This window comes from Podarcis tiliguerta, assembly GCF_965153285.1.
Source record: "Podarcis tiliguerta genome assembly, chromosome: 7".
Taxonomy (NCBI): Eukaryota; Metazoa; Chordata; class Lepidosauria; order Squamata; family Lacertidae; genus Podarcis; species Podarcis tiliguerta.
Window position 1 is genome coordinate 64,893,303 of NC_139540.1, and position 19,269 is coordinate 64,912,571.

The window sequence follows — 19,269 nt, forward strand, 5'->3', positions numbered from 1 at the left end:
TCAAACTACGGTTCTATGCTCGGTAAGGAAAATGTGTGTAAAATGGCATGGAAACCATTACAAATGATGGCCAAATCCTTGCAGTTATGTTACATATTATTAGTATGATGAGTTATTCTTCTATATCAATACCGGACATTTCCAGAAGGCAAAATTAAAATTATTTTGTTTCCCAAAAGCTTCATCAAAGGCAGAATTGATTGCGGGGGTGGATTTCTGAATGGTGTTTTGTCTTGGATCTTAGGCAAGTCAAGATCGTGTTTTTTGGTGTTTTTGTAAACATAAAAAAGTTCAGTAACTTTGGGGCATGTCCAAGAAAGCTCAAAAACCTTTGGGATGCCCTGGTTTTTACTTTTTGAAATATGGCAGCCCTACTCATCAGACGTAGGCATGCCAAGCAAAAATAATAGATCTTAATTCCTCACACCCAAAAACATGTTTTCCAAGACCCCACGATGAAGAAATTTGCAAATATTATGTTCTGCCCCTAAAATGACACACTCTAAATTGCCTGCAGGAATTAGGAGGAAAGTGCTGGAACTGAAGAGATGTGTTAATTGCGGGTGCAGGGCTTTGTATGTGTACTATTGCAAGGCTTAAAAGTTGGTGTTACTTTGCATTTTGCTTTTGGTACCAGGAGATTATTTGGAACAGAAGCCATGCCACCCTGTACGAGGAAGACTTTTGAAGAATATAATCGGTGGGCACACCTTGTGAGAAACAGCGCGTCATTTTAAAACTTTTTGTCAGAGATCGTTAGGATTGTCTGACGACATGGTAAATTAAGATAAGGTTACCAGACATCCTCGTTTCCCGGGGACAGTCGCCAGATTTACAAATCAGTCCGCTGACAAAATCCATTTAAGTTGAAAAGGGTCCCCGGATTCATTGAAAAAAATCTGGTAACCTTAAATCAAGACATACCATAGTTTGCACAATCACGTTCTGAATCAATTTCCGCCTAGATCCTTATTAACTATGACAATTGTGTAAAACACTGTGACACAGGTCCAGTGCCAGATTAACCTATAAACTAAGCAAGTTATAGTTTAGGGCCCCACTCTCTTGCCCCCCCCCCAAAAAAAATCTGGATGTACATTTCCAAAATATAAAAAACAAATAAAATAAAACCTACCAGTACATACAGCAAGTGTTTTGTGTTGTGTAGGCTCCTATGATGTAAGTAATGGGTCCATAAATTACCATATAGCATATATTCAACACATAAAAACAGCGACAATTTGTTGACGACAAAATGACAGCTGGACATATAAACGGCCCCCTTACCTTCAGTAGCTTAGGGCCTCATCAAACCTAAATCCAGCCCTGCACAGGTCAGTGCCAAGGGTTTACCAGGTAAATACAGCCAGTGTTTTTCAGGACCAGAAATCCAGACAGAAGGGGGAAAGTACAACTCAAGTTTTGCTGATTACTGGTGGAATGCACTGACTCCAAATTCCTCCACTTAAAAAGGTAAAGGTACCCCTGCCCGTATGGGCCAGTCTTGACAGACTCTAGGGTTGTGCGCCCATCTCACTCAAGAGGCCGGGGGCCAGCGCTGTCCGGAGACACTTCCGGGTCACGTGGCCAGTGTGACATCGCTGCTCTGGCGAGCCAGAGCCGCACATGGAAACGCCGTTTACCTTCCCGCTAGTAAGCGGTCCCTATTTATCTACTTGCACCCGGGAGTGCTTTCGAACTGCTAGGTTGGCAGGCGCTGGGACCGAACAACGGGAGCGCACCCCCCCTCCACTTACTATGCAGTATACAGGGCATTTTCCCACTCACAGCCACAACAGGGAATAGAATTACAGGTAGGTTAAAGTGGGTTGTCGCCTAACTTGACACCTTCAGCAAGGAGGAAGGGCTGGTCATCTAGTTTTCAGGTAGTAGTAAGCCTTTGACTGGCAAGGCATCACCAATGGAACAAACACACTGATCAGCCTGATCATCTGTCAGCCTGATGATAACTGAAAATGAGGCTTTGTAGAAGTAACATAAGTGAGGCTCATTATGTTACATCGTTCACTCTCAATTACTGTGGACTTTTTTAGAACTCCTTTTTCACTTTGAGCAACATCTCTTCCCCACTCACTTGCAAAAAAAATAAAAGGAAAACAATTAATGGCCTCATTGGACCATTGTTCCTTTTTAGTTTCAAGCTGTAGTCACAATACGAAAGCTGCGATAATGCGCCTAAATGTATTGGGTGAAATAAAGCGTGCTCACATTACTGAATTGAACAGTGCAATGAAATTCTTTCTTCCAGTGTGTTACACAGCTCTTTCAGCACAGCTTCCAAAGCAGGGCAACGTTACTAACTTAGAAAAATTAAAAAGCACCCTTAAGACAAGGATTGATTAGTATATTCTATGACAGAAATGGGTACGGTAGAGGCATAGCCTCAACTCAAAACCCATTCAGCTGCACTTGTTTTGGAAGAATGCACCGACATTGTTTGTGTGCTTTTACACAGATCCAATTCGTGCTAGCACATTTTTTGTGGGGGAGGCACCCCACTAAACTTTCCCAGGAGACGAAAACAGAGTCACATTGAAGAACAATTTGCCAGCAACAAGTACCAGGTACAGAGATTGTCCCTGATAAGCAGACTGCTGAAATGTTTGTGCAGTGCTTCGCTCGTCTCATTTTTCCGCAAGTGGGTGCATCTCAAAGGTCATATGAAATTGCTTGCGTGCTAGAGAAGAGGCAGCATAAGCCAAGTACTGTTGGCAGTTGTAGCACAGTCAGCTTAAGCTGAATGGATTGGCAAATGCCACACCCAGAGAGAGGGTGTACTCACCTGTACTCATGCGGAAATGAGTTGACTGTTTACACATGTTGTTGGCAACCAGTGTCTTAAGTGGGGAAGAGACTGGAGACGTTGGAGCTACGGGGTCAGAATAAATCTCGCCCTGAGCTGCTGTTTAATGAATTCAGTAGCAGTACAATCAGAACACAAAACAATTTCATTTTTATTTTAAATCCAATAATACATGAATTGATATCCATTCATACATAAATGTCACAGGTTGCCAAGTCAAAATTCTGTGACTACTTTTTTTGCACGTAACGTCAAAGAAGAAATACACTGTAGACCGAACATCAGATTTATACTTCTGCTTGTGCACTGCATTCTTCACAAGGCCAAATTTTTCTGTGTGTTGTAGAAATTATTGCACTTTTTCTGCGCTGCAATAACTAAATAAGGCTCTTCATTTTCACTTTGGTTACCAATATCTTAAATCTATATGCTGGTGTGAATGCCAGAAACTGGTACTAAACAATTGTGCTTGTTTATCAAATGCACATGAGGTTCTATGGTAGGATCTCCTTTGATAGAAGCTGTTTTTGGTGGTTGCTAATACCTCTTTAAGAACAAAACCACCTCCCCACCCCCACCCTGAAGTATCCTGTGAAAATAAAGGTCCAGAACAAAATGGACCTCACAAATATTAGGAACTTGTAGCAAAGCTGCCTGGTAAAAAAAATGAGCCCTCTATGTTTTTATTAAGAGCATGGAAAAGATGGAGAGGTATGCAGTTAATAAGATCTGCTCCATCTTCACCAATATTGCTAATGGTCTGTGATACAAGTGCCTCCTATACTACATAAGGCACACACAATACATCAATGTTCATTAGGAGTAGGGTTTAAGGAAGGCCACAGTTCTCAGTTGGCCCATTTTAAGATGTGATCCCCTTATACACAACTGTTAATCAAATATGAATGGTGCTGGGGAAAGCTGTCGCAAGCAGAGAAACAGCAGTGAAGACGGGATTAGACAATATAACTTTGAAATAATAGGATGAGAAATCGAAAGCTTGATATACTGCCAGCAGGCTACAGCGGGGAATGTTTGTGCTGCACACACAGGACACCCATTGTTCAGGGAGAGCAAAACCTCCCATAGAAGAGAAGGCTTTGTGTTTTGTTGTGCCGAATGAAGAAGAGAAAGGGATGGTCGGCTGTGAGACAGGGCACAATCATAGCGCACCGCAGCATCATAACAGCAGCAGTAGCAGCAGCGGCCTCCGTTCCCTCTTCGTTTACCTCTACAAAGGATTTGTGAACAACCTCAGACAAAACCAAGTCATTGTTGGGAGACATCTTGGAGAAATCTGCCTTGCTTGGGGCAAACGCCTCAGCCATTCCCATGCTGCTCAGAACAGGCTTCAGGTCATATTTTTCCTCCAGTTTAAATTTGGGTAGAGACAGCTCAACTTCAGTTAGGTCCATCATCTCAGGGTTAATCCAATCCTTCAGTTTCTCATAGGTCATTTCTCTCTCCAGCTAAAATAAGACAAACACGAGGCATTCAAGGAAAAAAGGAAATCCTGGCTGCATATATAAATCCTCACATTTCTCACATAAAACCATTTTCACTGGATTCACAGTGACTCAAATGACTCCATGTACATCAATTAAACTTGTTTCACAATTGCCCTGTCTGTCCAGATAGAATTCCTTTCTGCTCAACTTGCTTTTATGCCTTCCATCTTTCTGAACAAGACAGAACACTGGCAGACTTAACTATGCTTATAGAAATATACGGTAAACAGCTATATTAAACATATATTGCTCCTTCTGGGGTAGTTTATCCACCTCTGGTTCCTACCCTGCATGCAGCTCTCACCTGTGGCATCTAGAAGCCACACTCTGGGAAATGGCTTTAACTGGCCAGCTAAACCAGGTGAGGGTACCCAATGGGTCTCAAACTCTCTGCGTTAGGGACTTGCCCTGCATGGAAATATAGGCTCTGGCAGACTGAGCGGAGAAGACCAATAGTGGGTGCAATGGTCGAGAAGGCACTTAGTGCTGTATAGGGGCAGATGGGGCTCATCAACCTAGGAAAGTAGCCCATCTAGAAGGGAAATTCTGATCCTAAACCTCCACTGTCTTGCGGGATAACTTCGGGAGAAAAAAGGCTAAGGAGTAAACGCTATACAAATCCAGAGTGGAGTCCCTAAGACAGTTGGGTGGTGCTTTGTACGCCTCCTTCCAGCAACTCCTGCAGCCAAACTGGTGCCAAACACTCTGCTTTCCTTTGGACATCAGCAAGGCCGAAAGGGGGCCCCTGTTGTCTGGGCAGCCCAAGATGTCTATATACGCTGCCCAGGTTTACACCCCGGGGAGGTCACTTTGGCGCTGCTGGCATGGTGGTTTGACTTCACCCCTGGAGGCACACTCCATTCTCTCTCAAGACAGACAAATGCCAACAATGTAACATGTTACACTGGGCACTTGGAAGAATCACGTAGAAGCTGGAAGAATCTTTCTCTTGTCGTGTACAGCGACCAACAAGCGCAATTTTTACGGGCGAGAATTTAGATGGTTTTATTCTCAGCAACAATGCCTCACCCTTTCCAGGCCTGTAGAATTATCTGCAATCTCATCAGGAAGCAGGATGATCATGCTGAGCTCGTTATCAACATAAGGAATCTCAAGAATTTTGGTGCGAAGTTCCGATATCCATGTCATGTTGAATTTAGCTTTCTTGAACATCATCTGCACCGGTTTGCTTTCATTCTGCAAATGGAGGAGTATTTTGTTTTAAGAATATAATCTTTTCTATTGCTTGAGCTGCTTTGCACCTTGTTTACTGTTCATCCTCTGTTGTCTCTGCAAAAAAATGTCCTTAGGACATGGTGGGAAGGGAAATCCCAACTGGTCAACTGATGAAAGAAAAAAACAGAAGGAGGGAACACTCCAAATATCACAATGTGTGTATTTAATCAAAACGATAAAGACTGTGTGCTCAGTGATGTTCTTCACATTATTTCCCACCTCATACCTTGCTAATTTTGAACGGCCTTTCCTGTGTGTGATCTTTGTTGAACTGATTTGCCCAGTTTCCCTTGAAATAGATAGCATTCACCAATACCAGCCTTGTACTGGAGTCAATTAGTCCTGGGGCGAGCAGATTTTGGATTTTACCTTGAAGAGGGATTAAAGAACATATTTTTCAGACACAAACTCATATTTTAAGAAGTAAAACTCAGACAATATGGAAGCCCAAGAATTTGCTACTCACTTGCTGTCTGTTCTTCCACCCAATTATTTATGTATTTCCTGGAATCCTCTGATGCTTTAATGAAGTCTAGTTTCTCAAGACCTGCTCGATAGAATTTCTGGCTGGAGTCTATGAATGACTTAAACAAATATGTTTCAGAATTAAAAGCTATATATGGATCTGTATATATCATACACAAACAAACTTTGATTTCATTCAGGTTTTGTTCCACAGAAAAGAGGGGGAGAGAAGGATGTTCCATTTTCATATACTAAAAGATGTGAAACACGTATGCAGATGCTTAATTTAACTTCAGTTGATAAGAAAAAGCTCATGGCATGTGCAATAGATTCCTATCAGCCAAAACAGATAAACTGAACCGGACCCAAACAAACTTCTTTTGCTCAAGAATACACATAGCAATCCTTGTCTTATTCTTATATATGAGAGTCCTACATGAAAGGTCCATATGCAGGACACTAAATGCTTACCAAGATTTGCCCCTGTATCAATCCTGCTCAATGCAGGCGGGATAGTGACTGCTTAGGTCCGTTTCAGATCTGCGACAAAACACGGTTCACTATCTGAACAGAGACCACTTCCTGTTCTCTAGCATATTTGTAAACCATGTAACTTACTGAAATAAACTCATAGGATGTTTCTCCAAAGAGCCTGTTGGCTAGCCTAAGCAAGTACTTGGTGTCCGGCTTGTTGATTTCAGAAATAAGTTTCTCGTATCCCTGGTGAAACTCGACGTCGTTGGTCACAGACAGCACCTGTAAGATGATAAATGGTTAATGGTAATGTTAAGTAATTTAAATACAGACATTTATCCATGTAATCCTAAAAAACCTCTTATCAGTTGAAAATCCATGTCTTCTAGCAAACAAGAGAGTGAAAGGTTGGCGGTTCGAATCCCTGAGATGGAGTGAGCTCCTGTTGCTCGGTCCCTGCTCCTGGCAACCTAGCAGTTCGAAAGCATGTCAAAGTGCAAGTAGATAAATAGGTACCACTCCGGCGGGAAGGTAAACGGCATTTCCATGTGCTGCTCTGGTTTGCCAGAAGCGACTTAGTCATGCTGGCCACATGACCCGGCAGCTGTACGCCGGCTCCCTCGGCCTTTAAAGCGAAATGAACACCGCAACCCCAGAGTCGTTTGCAACTGGACCTAATGGTCATGAGTCCCTTTACCTTTACCGTTTGAGGAGGAAAAACAAAACAAAATCACAATGAGTTTTGATAGTAATAAAAATGAAGAAGCAAAAAGCAGATTGTTCTGTTCCTGCTCAAGATTTCACAAGACAAATATCTGAAGCAGTTAGAACGGAAGCAGGCAAAAGAGAATGACTATTAGTTTTCATGTATTTTTAAAAAACAACAAAAAACCACATACTAAATGACTGAGTTTTTATCTTCCCCCTAACAATTTAACTTAACTTTCTAAATATAACTGGGCTGCCATGTTTCAGCATGGGCCATGTTCTTCTGTGCAAGGACGGAGTAACTAAAATTTGATGATGCACTGAGAATTGAACTCTGGGCAGTGCTAACCAACCATAGCTAAGGAGCAAGCTGCTTATCAGGAGCTCAGGAAACATTTGGGACAGCCACAGCAGAAACAGATGCACACAGCTGCCAGTACCCTAGGAAAAACTAAAGGGGGGGGGGGTCAAAGAACCACTGCAATTATGGTGAAGAACCTCTCTGCAGCGGGAAGGTTTTCTGGGTGTAACATAAGAAATACTTTTCACATAAGTCAACTTCATTCAATACGACAAACTGGGCCCACAAAACTAAGTGTCCTTTGTTCTGGGGAAGAAAAACATGGAATCTAAATTTAGGGTTTGCTGTGCTTTTTTTTTTTTTTTGTTATACTGGTAATACCTGCTAGACAAGAAAGAGAAAGCCCACATGTTCCATTGTCCTTCTTTGGTACTGTTTTTGTTGATTTAGCAGGACTGCCCCACTTGCAAGTATCAAAGAGACTGTAAATATGTAAGTGGTGGCCTTAATTTCCTTAGGTGGGCTGTGCAGGCCTCGTCGAATAGGCAGCCACAAACCAAATTCAAGAATTCAAAGCATGGTGGTTTTTACTTCGTTTTGTGTGAATAGGAATTCTTCCCTACGGAACCATGACCTAAGTCCACTTCATGTGTTACTTGCACATAAGGCAATTGTGACTGGGGAATGGGGCCGTGCTATTAGCTCCAACCCCAATTTGCAGACACTTCCCAGATCAACTCGGTGCATAAACTCTTGCTGGGATGTAGGAGTTCCACGAGACTGGGAGATCCACATAAAACCAGAAGCTTGTGCGTCAAGGCTTCAGACAAACACATGCAATGCAGGGTGATTGCAGGAAGCAAAATCAGTCAGTCAAGTAGCTAAAAATGTGGCCCTGCTCCCCATTTACCATGCAAGTGCCTGACATGTGAGTAATTTGTGAACCGGGCTACTGCCTTACGGAGTTAATTGCAACTTGTGGAGAACCTTGTTAATTACAACTTGTGGAGTAGGAAAATACAAACTCCCTATGTTATAAACATTCCAGTGGTCTGATAAATAGCAAGTAAAAGCTGTAGGAAGTCCCCTTTCTCAGTGTTACGTTCCGCATAATTTTCTATTAGGGAACAGCATGTAACCTTTTTTACATTCGTTGTAATTAAAAGACACAACGCAAACATGCCCACATCAATACACCATGCACCGCAGAAGGCTCAGAGCACGCATCTCTATGCTAGGCCTGTTTTGACTCTATGATTACAGGCTGAAATTGAATCATTTTCAGATCATAGTATGTGTCACCTCCCAATCCCTTCTGTATGTCTAAATCACTCAATCCTAAACTAGCTTTCTCTAGATTCAGCGCAATCCTTTAGGGCTAAACTAGACTTGATGCCATTCGCACACCTACGAATTGCACTAATGGCTTTTTAAGACAAATAGTGCATTCAAATTGGAACCTCCACAGGGGGCAGAGAGTTAAAGTCCTTCTACCTAGTCATTTCGACACTTTGGCACCCTATTTGCAAAAAAGTGCTTTCACTTTCGCAAGATGAATATACTGCCTTCGGCTGTACTTGAGGGTCGATTTCAAAAAATTCCACTGGAAATACATTTATGTCCCTGTGGAGATGGTAGTATGGAGTCACTGGCTCATATGTTTCTGGCCTGCACTCTTTATAAAGATTTGAGGAGTGAGGTTATTACCCCTCTACTACAGTCCATGCCGGCTCCCTCAACCATTGCTTCTGCCTCCTTTCTTTTAGCAGATCAAGATGATCAGGTGACAGCAAAAACTGCAAGGTTCTTAGCTGGGGGAATTAGTATTATTTTTTGATTACTGATGTAAACCCCCAAAATGAATTTTCTATAGTTAAGTTTTTACCTTCAATACATTTTATTTTATTACTATGGCTAGTGGCTGGTACAAATAAAGATTCTATCTGTCTGTCTATGAAAAAAGCCCTTCTACCTGTGTCCCAATACAGACTGGGCCTCCTGAGTCTGTTATTTAAGTTTTAAAAGCCATTAAAATGACTAATTGTGTGAATGGGCCTCTCCTAGTTTGAGGCTCAGGAAGCATGCTTAGAATCATAGCCTTATGTAAAGGTGAAGGGACCCCTGACCGTTAGGTCCAGTTGCAGACAACTCTGGGGTTGCGGTGCTCATCTCCTTTACTGGCCGAGGGAGCTGGCGTTTGTCCGCAGACAGTTTTTCCAGGTCATGTGGCCAGCGTGACTAATCCGCTTCTGGAGAAACCAGAGCAGCGAATGGAAACACCGTTTACCTTCCCGCCAGAGCGGTACCTATTTATCTACTTGCTCTTTGACGTGCTTTTGAACTGCTGGGTGGGCAGGAGCAGGGACTGAGAAATGGAAGCTCACTAGTAGTCTTAGGGGCGCACTAATAAATGCATATTTCAGCCTGACCTGCTACAAAGAAAAGGATGCACCATGCATGCCTCATTTAAGAGTCAAAGGTCAAGCTCCCCCCTCCCCTTAATAGTATTTATCTGGATATACCTTTGCCATTTGGGTTGCAGTGTTCCCTGCCGCCCCCAGATAAACCATCGTCAAAGCAGAAGAAATGCTCAAAGGAGAAAAAAACATGTTCGCTGTATTATCATTTTGACTTAGCTTCTTGAACAGATTGAGGGCAAAGGCACTGTTTGCTGCAGTGAGGCGGTCCATGTCTTATAACCTACGAAACAAGCACAGAGAAGACAGTCATCCAGTTTGTTCGCTCGGAGGTCACTTTTACAAGAAAAAAACCAAACCTAAGCATTTATTTTCAGATCCCACACATGTGTCCTAAGGGCATATCAACCTGCAATTCCTACTTTTGAACATTTTCATGCTCTCCAAATGCCACCCACCCACCGTTTTCTGGTGGTGGGGCTTCAGCCCACAGAGGACCTGTCAATCACATGCTACATTTCTTTAGATGAAAGCAATGGCCAGCAGACAGTAATTTGCAAAAATGCCCAGGAGGAGAGTAACATTTGCCATCACTTGATTTCTAAGAAGATCAGCTTTAAATTAAAAGTCTATTGCATCTTACATGCCACATTACCCCCTCAGGGACATAAAAAGAGGGAAAGCATCGTTTGAGAGCCTGCTGTCCCCACTGCATAATTCTAGCCTCAAAAACAGGACTATTAAAGCCTCAGTACGCAGAATTACGTTAGCAAGCCAACAGCTATAATAGCCTGACTTTCGCAATTAAGTCTATGTTTGATAAACCGTGTCCTGAACGGGATCAAGCTTGCATGAAGTCCTGTTTGATGCTTTTATAACTATATTGTGACTACTGATCCTAAGATGTACAAATGTTTCAAAACTCCTTCTACCAATAATCATTAGGGGGGAAGATCTGGGCACACTAAATCAACCCAGCCCCAGCCCCATGAAATTCACATCTGAACATTTTCCTGGCATGAAGATGCAATGAGACAAGCTTCACCTGCTGGATTTATCTGTCTTGGAGGTTCAGAGACATAGGAACTCTGCCATTTTTTTCTGGCTGGCAGAGCTGCCAAGCCCAGGTTTTCTTGTTTTTGAAACAAAACAAAACAAAACAAAACAAAACAACAAAACAAAACAAAACACAGCACTCTTGCCAAGCTAGTACACATTTGCTTGTTATTTAAAACCATAATTTTGGCATGTGTTATTTCTCCCATCACAGGGGAAAGGAACGTGAAGCCTTCAGAACTGCTCCAAGCTGTGAACCTATTTAAAGGCACAGAAAAAAATCCTTAGGGAAGCAATCCCAAATGGCTCTGATCTTTCTGCAAAACATTAGCAGTCAGGGAAATACACAACTCTCATACAGACCGGGCTAAGCAGGTGAGGAAAGCTACACAACACAACTGTTATATATAATATTGTTTACCATAAGATGTGGCTGATGATTCACTGTAATTAAAATACATAAGGGTATAAACTTAGCAACCTAATATCAGGATTACTCAGGAGGTTCGTTTAGTTACCACACTGCCAATTTCAAGTCACTGTTAGTCAAATCCAGCTCCGGTCCTCCGAGCTGATACGGCTCATCTTGTCTTGAGCCCAGCAGAGTATACCCAGAGTCCGCAACGAAAGGATGAGGCAGGTATGGCTACATTGCGAAAGCTTTGTTTCTAAGCTATGCAGAGAGCATACAAATATACATCTTGTCTCTGTGGGAAGCAGAGAGCAACTCCAACAAAGAAACGACAAGACCAATGAAACAGGAAACCAGTAAACGTCACATCCCGTCTCCCTTTCCCGTTGGAACCCAACAGTAGCTGGACTGTGGAATGAAAACATAGTCTTGTGACTACCAGCAGCTGCTCAGTGAGGGAAACAGAAACCAACAGTCACCGAGAGGAAAAACTATCTCTTGTATTCATTATTTAGATTGCTAATTCACTGTATGAAACAACGCATTTTGGGGCATGGAATATTTTTCACAGAAAAGTACAGTTGTGGAAAACTCTCTGCTTCACGTCAACGAGTAAGCCTGTAAACATACTGGGACACAATCCACAATGCTTGGTGCCACTGACTCGAAAAGAGCACTGATCCTGCACAGAGTTGGTGTCAATCGGCCTTCGTTTATCCGGATTCCTTTAAAAAATAATTCTAACATTCTAAAGAACACACACACACGTGGAATAATTAACGTGGCACCACCTTGTGAATTCTGAGTGGTTATAATACCGTAAATAAGGGAACCATGAAGATTCGCAGTGTGATTTGAGCTTTTGACTTACAGAATACATACTTATGCTGTATTTTATTTTTTTAAAGTGAAATCCTTTGCTATGTTATCCAGCTTCTTGTCCAATGCCTTTGAAAGCAGTCTTTCCTAATTCTTTTGGTACGTTTCCAGTTACGATATGTCTCTTTTGTTCATTACGAGAAACATTTTTTTATACATTTGTATTGAGGACCGTTTAAAAAATAACATGAAAAAGATATTTCTGGCTGAAGACATGGCATTAAGCCCTGTCTTCTGTTTGCTTTGCACTGTAATAGAGACAATCTTCTCGGCCTTGAGCCATGCCTTCTACGAAAGATCTCCGATTACACAGAGGCCGCCTGGGGCAGAGAAAGAATGGATGCTCTCTCTTTGTATATATTAGTGTATACACAACCAAGCAGTTCTCTGAATTGGTCTGCGGTGCTAGTTCTGCTTGGAAAGAACTCTGGCTTCAGGCACAGAATTGTACTATCCGAATTTGTTTGTTCCATTATTGAAGGAGGGTGAGTCACCTTCTTTATTCCCCGGAACACAGATCCTTCCAGGGAATGCATGTCAGCGCTGGGTGCAGCCAGAGGCAAACGTAGGTGCAGCAACAGGTGTGACTTTTACCTTTGTACTGTAGGTTACATTCCAGCCACACAAAGTGACAGGGATTTCTACACCCAGTCCAGGCAAGCAAGAGGCATCAATCATCACAGTCCAAAGACTATTCCAGCCAAGTAGAAGCACTCAAGAAGAGGTCCAGAGTGGGACCAGTGAGGGGCTTGGTCTACTGATGGAGGGCCGAGATACAGAGATGGTTGGGGGGCCACATTATAGGGCTCCACACTTCTGGTGTTATTTTACAATACTAGAACCACTGAGAGCTAAAGCTCTCCAAACACATCCCTAAAGTTATTCCTCCCACCCTCAACAAATTACCTTACTTGGTTGGTTGGTTGGTTGGTTTTGGCAATCAATATCTACATCCAGTTCAGCCACACAGCTACAAAGAGGCTTTGCAAAAAAAGGAAAATCCTCCACAAAGCAATCAAATGGATAAAAAAGAAGCAAGGTGAATGGCCCCATCTGCAGTGTGTGTTTAAAGCAGCATCATAACACTTTAAAGGAGTCTCCAGCCCCATCGTTCAGCCCGGACACTGAGGTCCTCCTCCAAGGGCCTTCTGGCGGTTCCCTCACCGCGAGAAGTGAGGTTACAGGGAGCCAGACAGAGGGCCTTCTCGGAAGTGGCGACCACCCTGTGGAACACCCTACCATCATATGTCAAGGAAATAAACTACCTGACTTTTAGAAGACATCTGAAGGCAGCCCTGTTTAGGGAAGTTTTTAATGTTTCATCTTTTATCGTGTTTTTAATATTCTGTTGGGAGCCGCCCAGAGTGGCTGGGGAAACTCAGCCAGATGGGCAGGGTATAAATAAATCATCATCATCATCACCATCATTATTACAGCCATGGCTTCCATTTCCAAAGAATCAAAGAAACTGTACTTTGTTAAGGATGCTAAGAGACCCCATTCCCCACTCCCTGCAGAGCTACAATGCCAGAATTCCTCAGGGAAGAGGGATTGATTGTTGAAGTACTCTGAGTGCTCTTCTGGACAGAATCGGGATGCTCTTACAGAGAACGTGGAGAGAACGTGGCCAAGTTCTGCTTCAGTTTGAAGGGTGCAGCAGCGGAGGCAGGCTTTGCATTATTACCAAACGCTACAGGAATAATCCTTGCTCAGTTGTGCTCAATGGATGCCCACGAGGCAATCTTCATTTCAGCAGCAGTCATTTGCTGTTGCAATGGTTAAAACACAAAACCTACTGCAAATAACCTAGAGATCTTACCAATAGATCTTAAGCTGCCTTCTGCCTATTCCTAGAGACGGCAAAGTATACAAGACAAATAATTAGAAAGTCTTATGGTTGGTGGGTTGTTTTTTTAAAAAAATGAACTCTTAATTACTATCCATCCAATCCTTGCCAGTTCAAAACTGCCTGATTAAAATAGTATCTGTACCATAAAGGGATTTCCATCTCTTGTTTACTCTGACAAATTGAATGTATTTAAAAACAGAAGTATTCCTTCCACATTCCACAGCTATTTAGAGATTTCGGAGCAAAAAGAAACAGAAAACAACCGGTTACTACTCCCTCCTGCCTTGAAAATGCACCACTGTCTGAAGACCAGCTGTTTTGTCATAGTAGTATTTAATGATACTAGGATACACAATGAGAAGTTTCCCAGCCTCTCAGTGAAGGATAGGGACAGAAGAGGAGCCACCCTCACAAGGCTGGTGAATACGTACAATGGCAAACTATGGCTCTGTGTTGGCACATAAGCTGCACATCCTTCCTGTGCTACAAAGTCGGTTCCTCTATTTGTTTCACTCCTGTGTGTTGGCAATGCAGTTGCTACACTCCTCAGCTGGGTGTCGTAATTGACAGCATGGCATGCCAATCTTTGCCAGGCACCCCACTCTTTCCTAGCTGCTGGGAGGCTCCCTGCTTAACCGACACTTTAGAACCCAGCCTAAGGTGTGGGCAGGAACACCAAGAATGCCCTTTAATTTATTTCCAAGGAACAGGTAGGAAGTCTGCTGCATCCTAATAAGCAAGCCAATAAAAGAGTTTTAGGAATTGGTTGCTGCACGTGCACAATGAAAACTCATTAAAATCCACTTCTTCCATGCTCTGCAGGTGATTAAATTTTTCAGTGCAAATATAAAAACAAACAAACCCAACAAACGCCAATCAAGAACAGGCACCAAGGTAGGTTTTATCCCCCCCCCCCCCCGCAAAGCTCCTGTGCGCTAACAGCTGTGCACAGAAGGCAGATATGCAGCAGGTGAAGCCTTTCCCATTAGAGAAACACAGTATGGAAAGCCGCAACTATTGAATTTCTGCCTCTGTCATGCAGCTGTTCAAAGCACAAAAGCGCCAGTCCTACAGGTGCCAGTCTTGGACAACATCCTGGACCCACCCAGATTACTTTCAGCGCTAAACCTCAAGAAAGGAAGTCCCAGACGCTGCTGCCAAGCAATCCACCTGGCTTGCCCTTTGCGATCCAGTAAGCAACGACTTCAGTATATATATATATATATATATATATATATGCAGGTTTTGGTGTCCTCGGGTGTCTTCCCGTGTAAAAGTTGGGGTGTCTAGGCGACGTTTCGACGAGGTCTCACTCGTCATCTTCAGGCTGGTGCTTTCGGCTTCTTGTTACTGGAACAGAGCAGGATCTCAGTGTTTGAGTTCCTATAAATACTGTTGAGGAGGTGTGGTGTATAGCCTCCAATGTTCTGGGCAGAGAGGAGGTTCCCAGGCTAGTGTGCCTTTTCTTCTTTTGTTCCTTAATTACTTGAGGGATATCTTGAGTGATTTCTTGAGTGATTTCCTGAATCCCACTTAGGTGGGTCATTAGGTGTGGATTAGTTGCTAAAGCTTTCGTGTCTTGAACTCTTGAACTTTGTGAAGAGTTTTTCTGAGAAGATGGCTGTACTGCACTTGGTTGTGCTCTGGCTTGGCTTCGTGTATAGGGGCGAGCTGTGGTTTTGTGGCCTGTGCCAGCCAGATCTGTGTAGGGATTGCAGGGGGGTGCAGCATCCGGAGGTGCCACCCTGGTTTGGCTACTGGATGGTGTCTGTAATTTATCTGTGGAGAGGGTCTGGGTTTGGGTCTGGTGTGGTTGATTGGTGATGGCGTTCTGTGTGCCTCTGGATCTGGTGTCAGATTTTGTGGGGAGGGCTAATTTCCAGATGTCTGGCAAGCGGGATGTGTCGTCACGCTTGTTCATGTTGTGAGGGTGTTTCTCTATCTCGATGGCTTCCATGATTATTCTCTTGTGGTGATGTTCCATGTTAAAGAGCAATTTGGAATCTGCAAAATTAATTTCGTGTCCTGTTTCTTTCATGTGTTGGAAAAGAGAGGAAGTTTTTTCTTCTTTTTTGACGGCATTCTTGTGTTCTGCGATCCGTGCATTTATTCGTCTGTTTGTTTGTCCAATGTACGTGGCTGGGCAGACTTTGCAGGGTATTTCATAGACCCCTTGGTTTTCCAACTGAATTTTATCCTTGGGGTTTCTGAGGATATTGGCTATTTTTTGGTTGGTGCAAAAGGCTGTTTTGATATTGTGTTTATGGAGGATTTTGCTAATTTTATCTGTAGTGCCCTTGATATAAGGAAGGAGGGCTATGCCATTGTTTTCTTCTGTGTCTTGGTTTTTGGGGGGTGTTTCTTTTTGGATTAGCTTCGTAACCCTGTTTTGCTGGTATCCATTGGCAATTAACACATTTGAGAGATTCTGTAACTCAGTTGTCAAGTGGTCTTCGTCAGCCAGGCGTTTGGTTCTGGAGATGAGAGTCTTGGCTACGGAGTTTATTTGTTTATAACACTGAGATCCTGCTCTGTTCCAGTAACAAGAAGCCGAAAGCACCAGCCTGAAGATGACGAGTGAGACCTCGTCGAAACGTCGCCTAGACACCCCAACTTTTACACGGGAAGACACCCGAGGACACCAAAACCTGCATTCCTGTACCCGTGAAAATCTACGAAAGCAAATATATATATATATATATATATATATATATTTACTGCAGCATCAAATTCTGAAGGCAAGAACCTGCTTTTATTAGTTATGGTACAACGTTTTTTGCAAGCATATTTGATGTAATGGACTATTAAGTTCCTGGAAGTTTTTTGCGCGCAATAAAGCTGGCAGCCTTTAAGGCGCTCCAAGAACTTTCTTTGCGCGCAAGCCACTCACAGCACGCCTACCTTTCTGGAAGTTAGGATCAGATATTGATTTTCTTCCTCAGCTTACCAAATAACAGCAGTCCAAGACGAGGCAGCTTTTAACCACACACACGCAACATCTGGAACCCCCCCCCCTTTCTTTTAAAGGACACGCAACAGAGACAAATGGCACCCCAAAGAGAAGAGGACTGTACCGGGAGGAATGGGCGCGGCTGTTACGCACGGATCGCAGGAAGGGCTCCGGCTGCGAGCAAAGAGAGGCACCGAGTGGCGACGGGAAACCCGAGAAGGGGAAACGAAACCATCCCGTTCTGCCAGGGGAGGCGCTTCTGCCTATGACTCAGCCCCTGACTCAGTCGCTATCCAGGAACCTAATAGGGTGGCGAGGCGGGGGGGAAGGAGCCGCAGGCTCGAGCCCCCCAAGTTTGCTGCCGGTTTCATTGCCACTGAGCATGTGCAGAACGGCTCGCACATGCCCAGGAGGAGGAAACGAAGCCGCTGCCCGTTGCCTTTGCCGGGCGGCCCGCCTTTTTCCCCATCGCCGCCTGCTTTTTCCAGAAACGCAGAAGCCTCTCGGGCAGGAAGGTGGCGCTGCGAAAGCGCAATTGCTCCCTGCTCGGGCTGGTTGTTGGCGCAGCAGAAGTAATCCCCGCAGGCTTACTCCCGAGTAAGGGCGCCTGGCTGCGCAAACCAGGGGAGCCTGACATTAATACAAACAATGCAATCATAGGGTAAAATTTATATTCTTTTACTTAGTGTCAGCTTGGATAGATTCTCTTTCTATTCGCTGATAGTTAAATGTTTGGGAAAAGGCAGAAGCCCAAGGCAGTATAAGTTCCTCAACTAAGTTTATTCAACATTTGTCAGTGACAACAGCTCACTCATAGGAATACAAGAACCAAACTGACTGGACAACACGATAATAGTCCCCAGCATGAACTGACCGTTGACAGTTTGACAGTTGAAAGAGGATGCGCTTACTTGCCATAAGAACGTTGGTCCACAGCTGTCAACTTTCAGATTTGAAAATAAGGGATCAGCAGCCTCGAAAATAAGAGATCAGTCTACGGCATATCTAACAATCCAGGATAGCAGTGGGAAATGGTGCTGGAATAAGGGAATCCCCCCCCCCCAAAAGGGAAGGTTGACAGCTAAGTGTTCGTCTACCAACACTTCTGCAATTGGTTAGAACACGCCTTGTAACATAAAATGTGTTAAACCCAATACATAACATTGATTTATTGCATTTCCTTGGTAGTGAGAGAGGTTGTGCGTGCGGGGAGCCTGAGGTTATCCCAACAACACAAATGTCCAGCAACAAATACAACCTGAAAAAAGAGACGACGCACATACTTCTGTAAACCAAGGAACCACTATGATCTTAGGGTGAGATCACTTAGAGGTGTATGATATAGATATGCAGGCTTGAATCTTTCTGGCCATAGTGTTGTTGTTTTCCGGACATGCTGGGTGAAGGATGGAACATCCAGTCTGATTTTTTGAGGACTGCAATATTCTTCGGAAAGATTGGGTAAGCTTGTACAGTTCAGAGGAATCTCTGGGTATGTGGTGATTAATCTGTGGACTATTCCAGAGAAGTGTTGGGATTTGGGTGTCCTGCCCATAAGAGTGTGTTTATGAGGATTGTTGAAGGAGTCCCATCTCTTCAAATGAAAGCACGACGGGGCACTATCTACTGAAAGTGACCAGATTGTTGTTAACCATGTGGGGAACCTGGTCAATAAATGATATTTATGCCTTCAATTTGTTGCCCAATACACACAATTCCGATGCTTAAAACAAAAGTCAGACTACCTGGGTGAGATTATGATGCCCTGTGAGAACCATGTTGAGGCCTGAGAAGGAGATCCTGCTATAGTTTCTAAGACCATTGCTATTGGGAAACGAGGACGGGTACCAGTTAGGATTCTGACCCTGGTGATGCTGTGTTGCAACTGAGTAAGGTTAAGCATAACGGACAGCTGGTGCAAACTTCTAATGCCTGAAAAGCGAGCCGTGAGGAATCAGAAGTACCAGAATGTGCCTATCAGTGATGCAGAAAGAGAACTCAGAGCATGATGCTTGAAGAAAACACGTATAGGAACATGAACCATTTCTGCAGAGCAGAGACTTGACTCAATTAGAACTTGTCAAAGGACGTTCTCCCAGAAGCCTCTGGATTTTGCATGCATTTCCCATACTATCCCAAGTGGTCTGCAATATATCCTCCAGTTTGGAACAGGTTCTGTCTAATTGCTCT

The 19,269-nt window shown here is 43.5% G+C and overlaps 2 protein-coding genes across 4 annotated transcripts in view; both read right to left on the reverse strand.

Annotated features, from left to right (window-relative positions):
• LOC310682046 (uncharacterized protein) overlaps positions 1–19,269 on the reverse strand; it is a 35,294-nt gene that overhangs the window by 9,086 nt on the left and 6,939 nt on the right.
• On the reverse strand, positions 2,955–17,560 carry LOC310681580 (serpin B6-like). Of its 3 annotated transcripts, none has more exons than XM_083449580.1 (7): positions 17,204–17,560; positions 10,039–10,216; positions 6,652–6,789; positions 6,035–6,152; positions 5,795–5,937; positions 5,362–5,529; positions 2,955–4,293 (listed from the first exon to the last, which is right to left on the reverse strand). In XM_083449580.1, exons 2-7 carry the CDS (start codon positions 10,204–10,206, stop codon positions 3,889–3,891), a joined length of 1,140 nt encoding a protein of 379 aa, XP_083305706.1. In that variant the 5' UTR covers positions 10,207–10,216; positions 17,204–17,560; the 3' UTR covers positions 2,955–3,888. The 3 variants fall into 3 exon arrangements, with proteins under 3 accessions (XP_083305706.1, XP_083305707.1, XP_083305708.1); XM_083449581.1 differs by having other exon boundaries at positions 17,173–17,455; XM_083449582.1 differs by having other exon boundaries at positions 17,031–17,455.

Bases quoted from the DNA above. Each gene is read 5' to 3' on its own strand.
- LOC310681580 (XM_083449580.1), bottom strand. From the start codon at position 10,206: ATGGACCGCCTCACTGCAGCAAACAGTGCCTTTGCCCTCAATCTGTTC. The intron at 6,153-6,651 runs GTAAGTTACATG...TATTTGTTTAAG, and splicing joins CATCCTATGAGTTTATTTCA to TCATTCATAGACTCCAGCCA. The intron at 5,530-5,794 runs GTATGAGGTGGG...CTCCATTTGCAG, and splicing joins GGCCGTTCAAAATTAGCAAG to AATGAAAGCAAACCGGTGCA.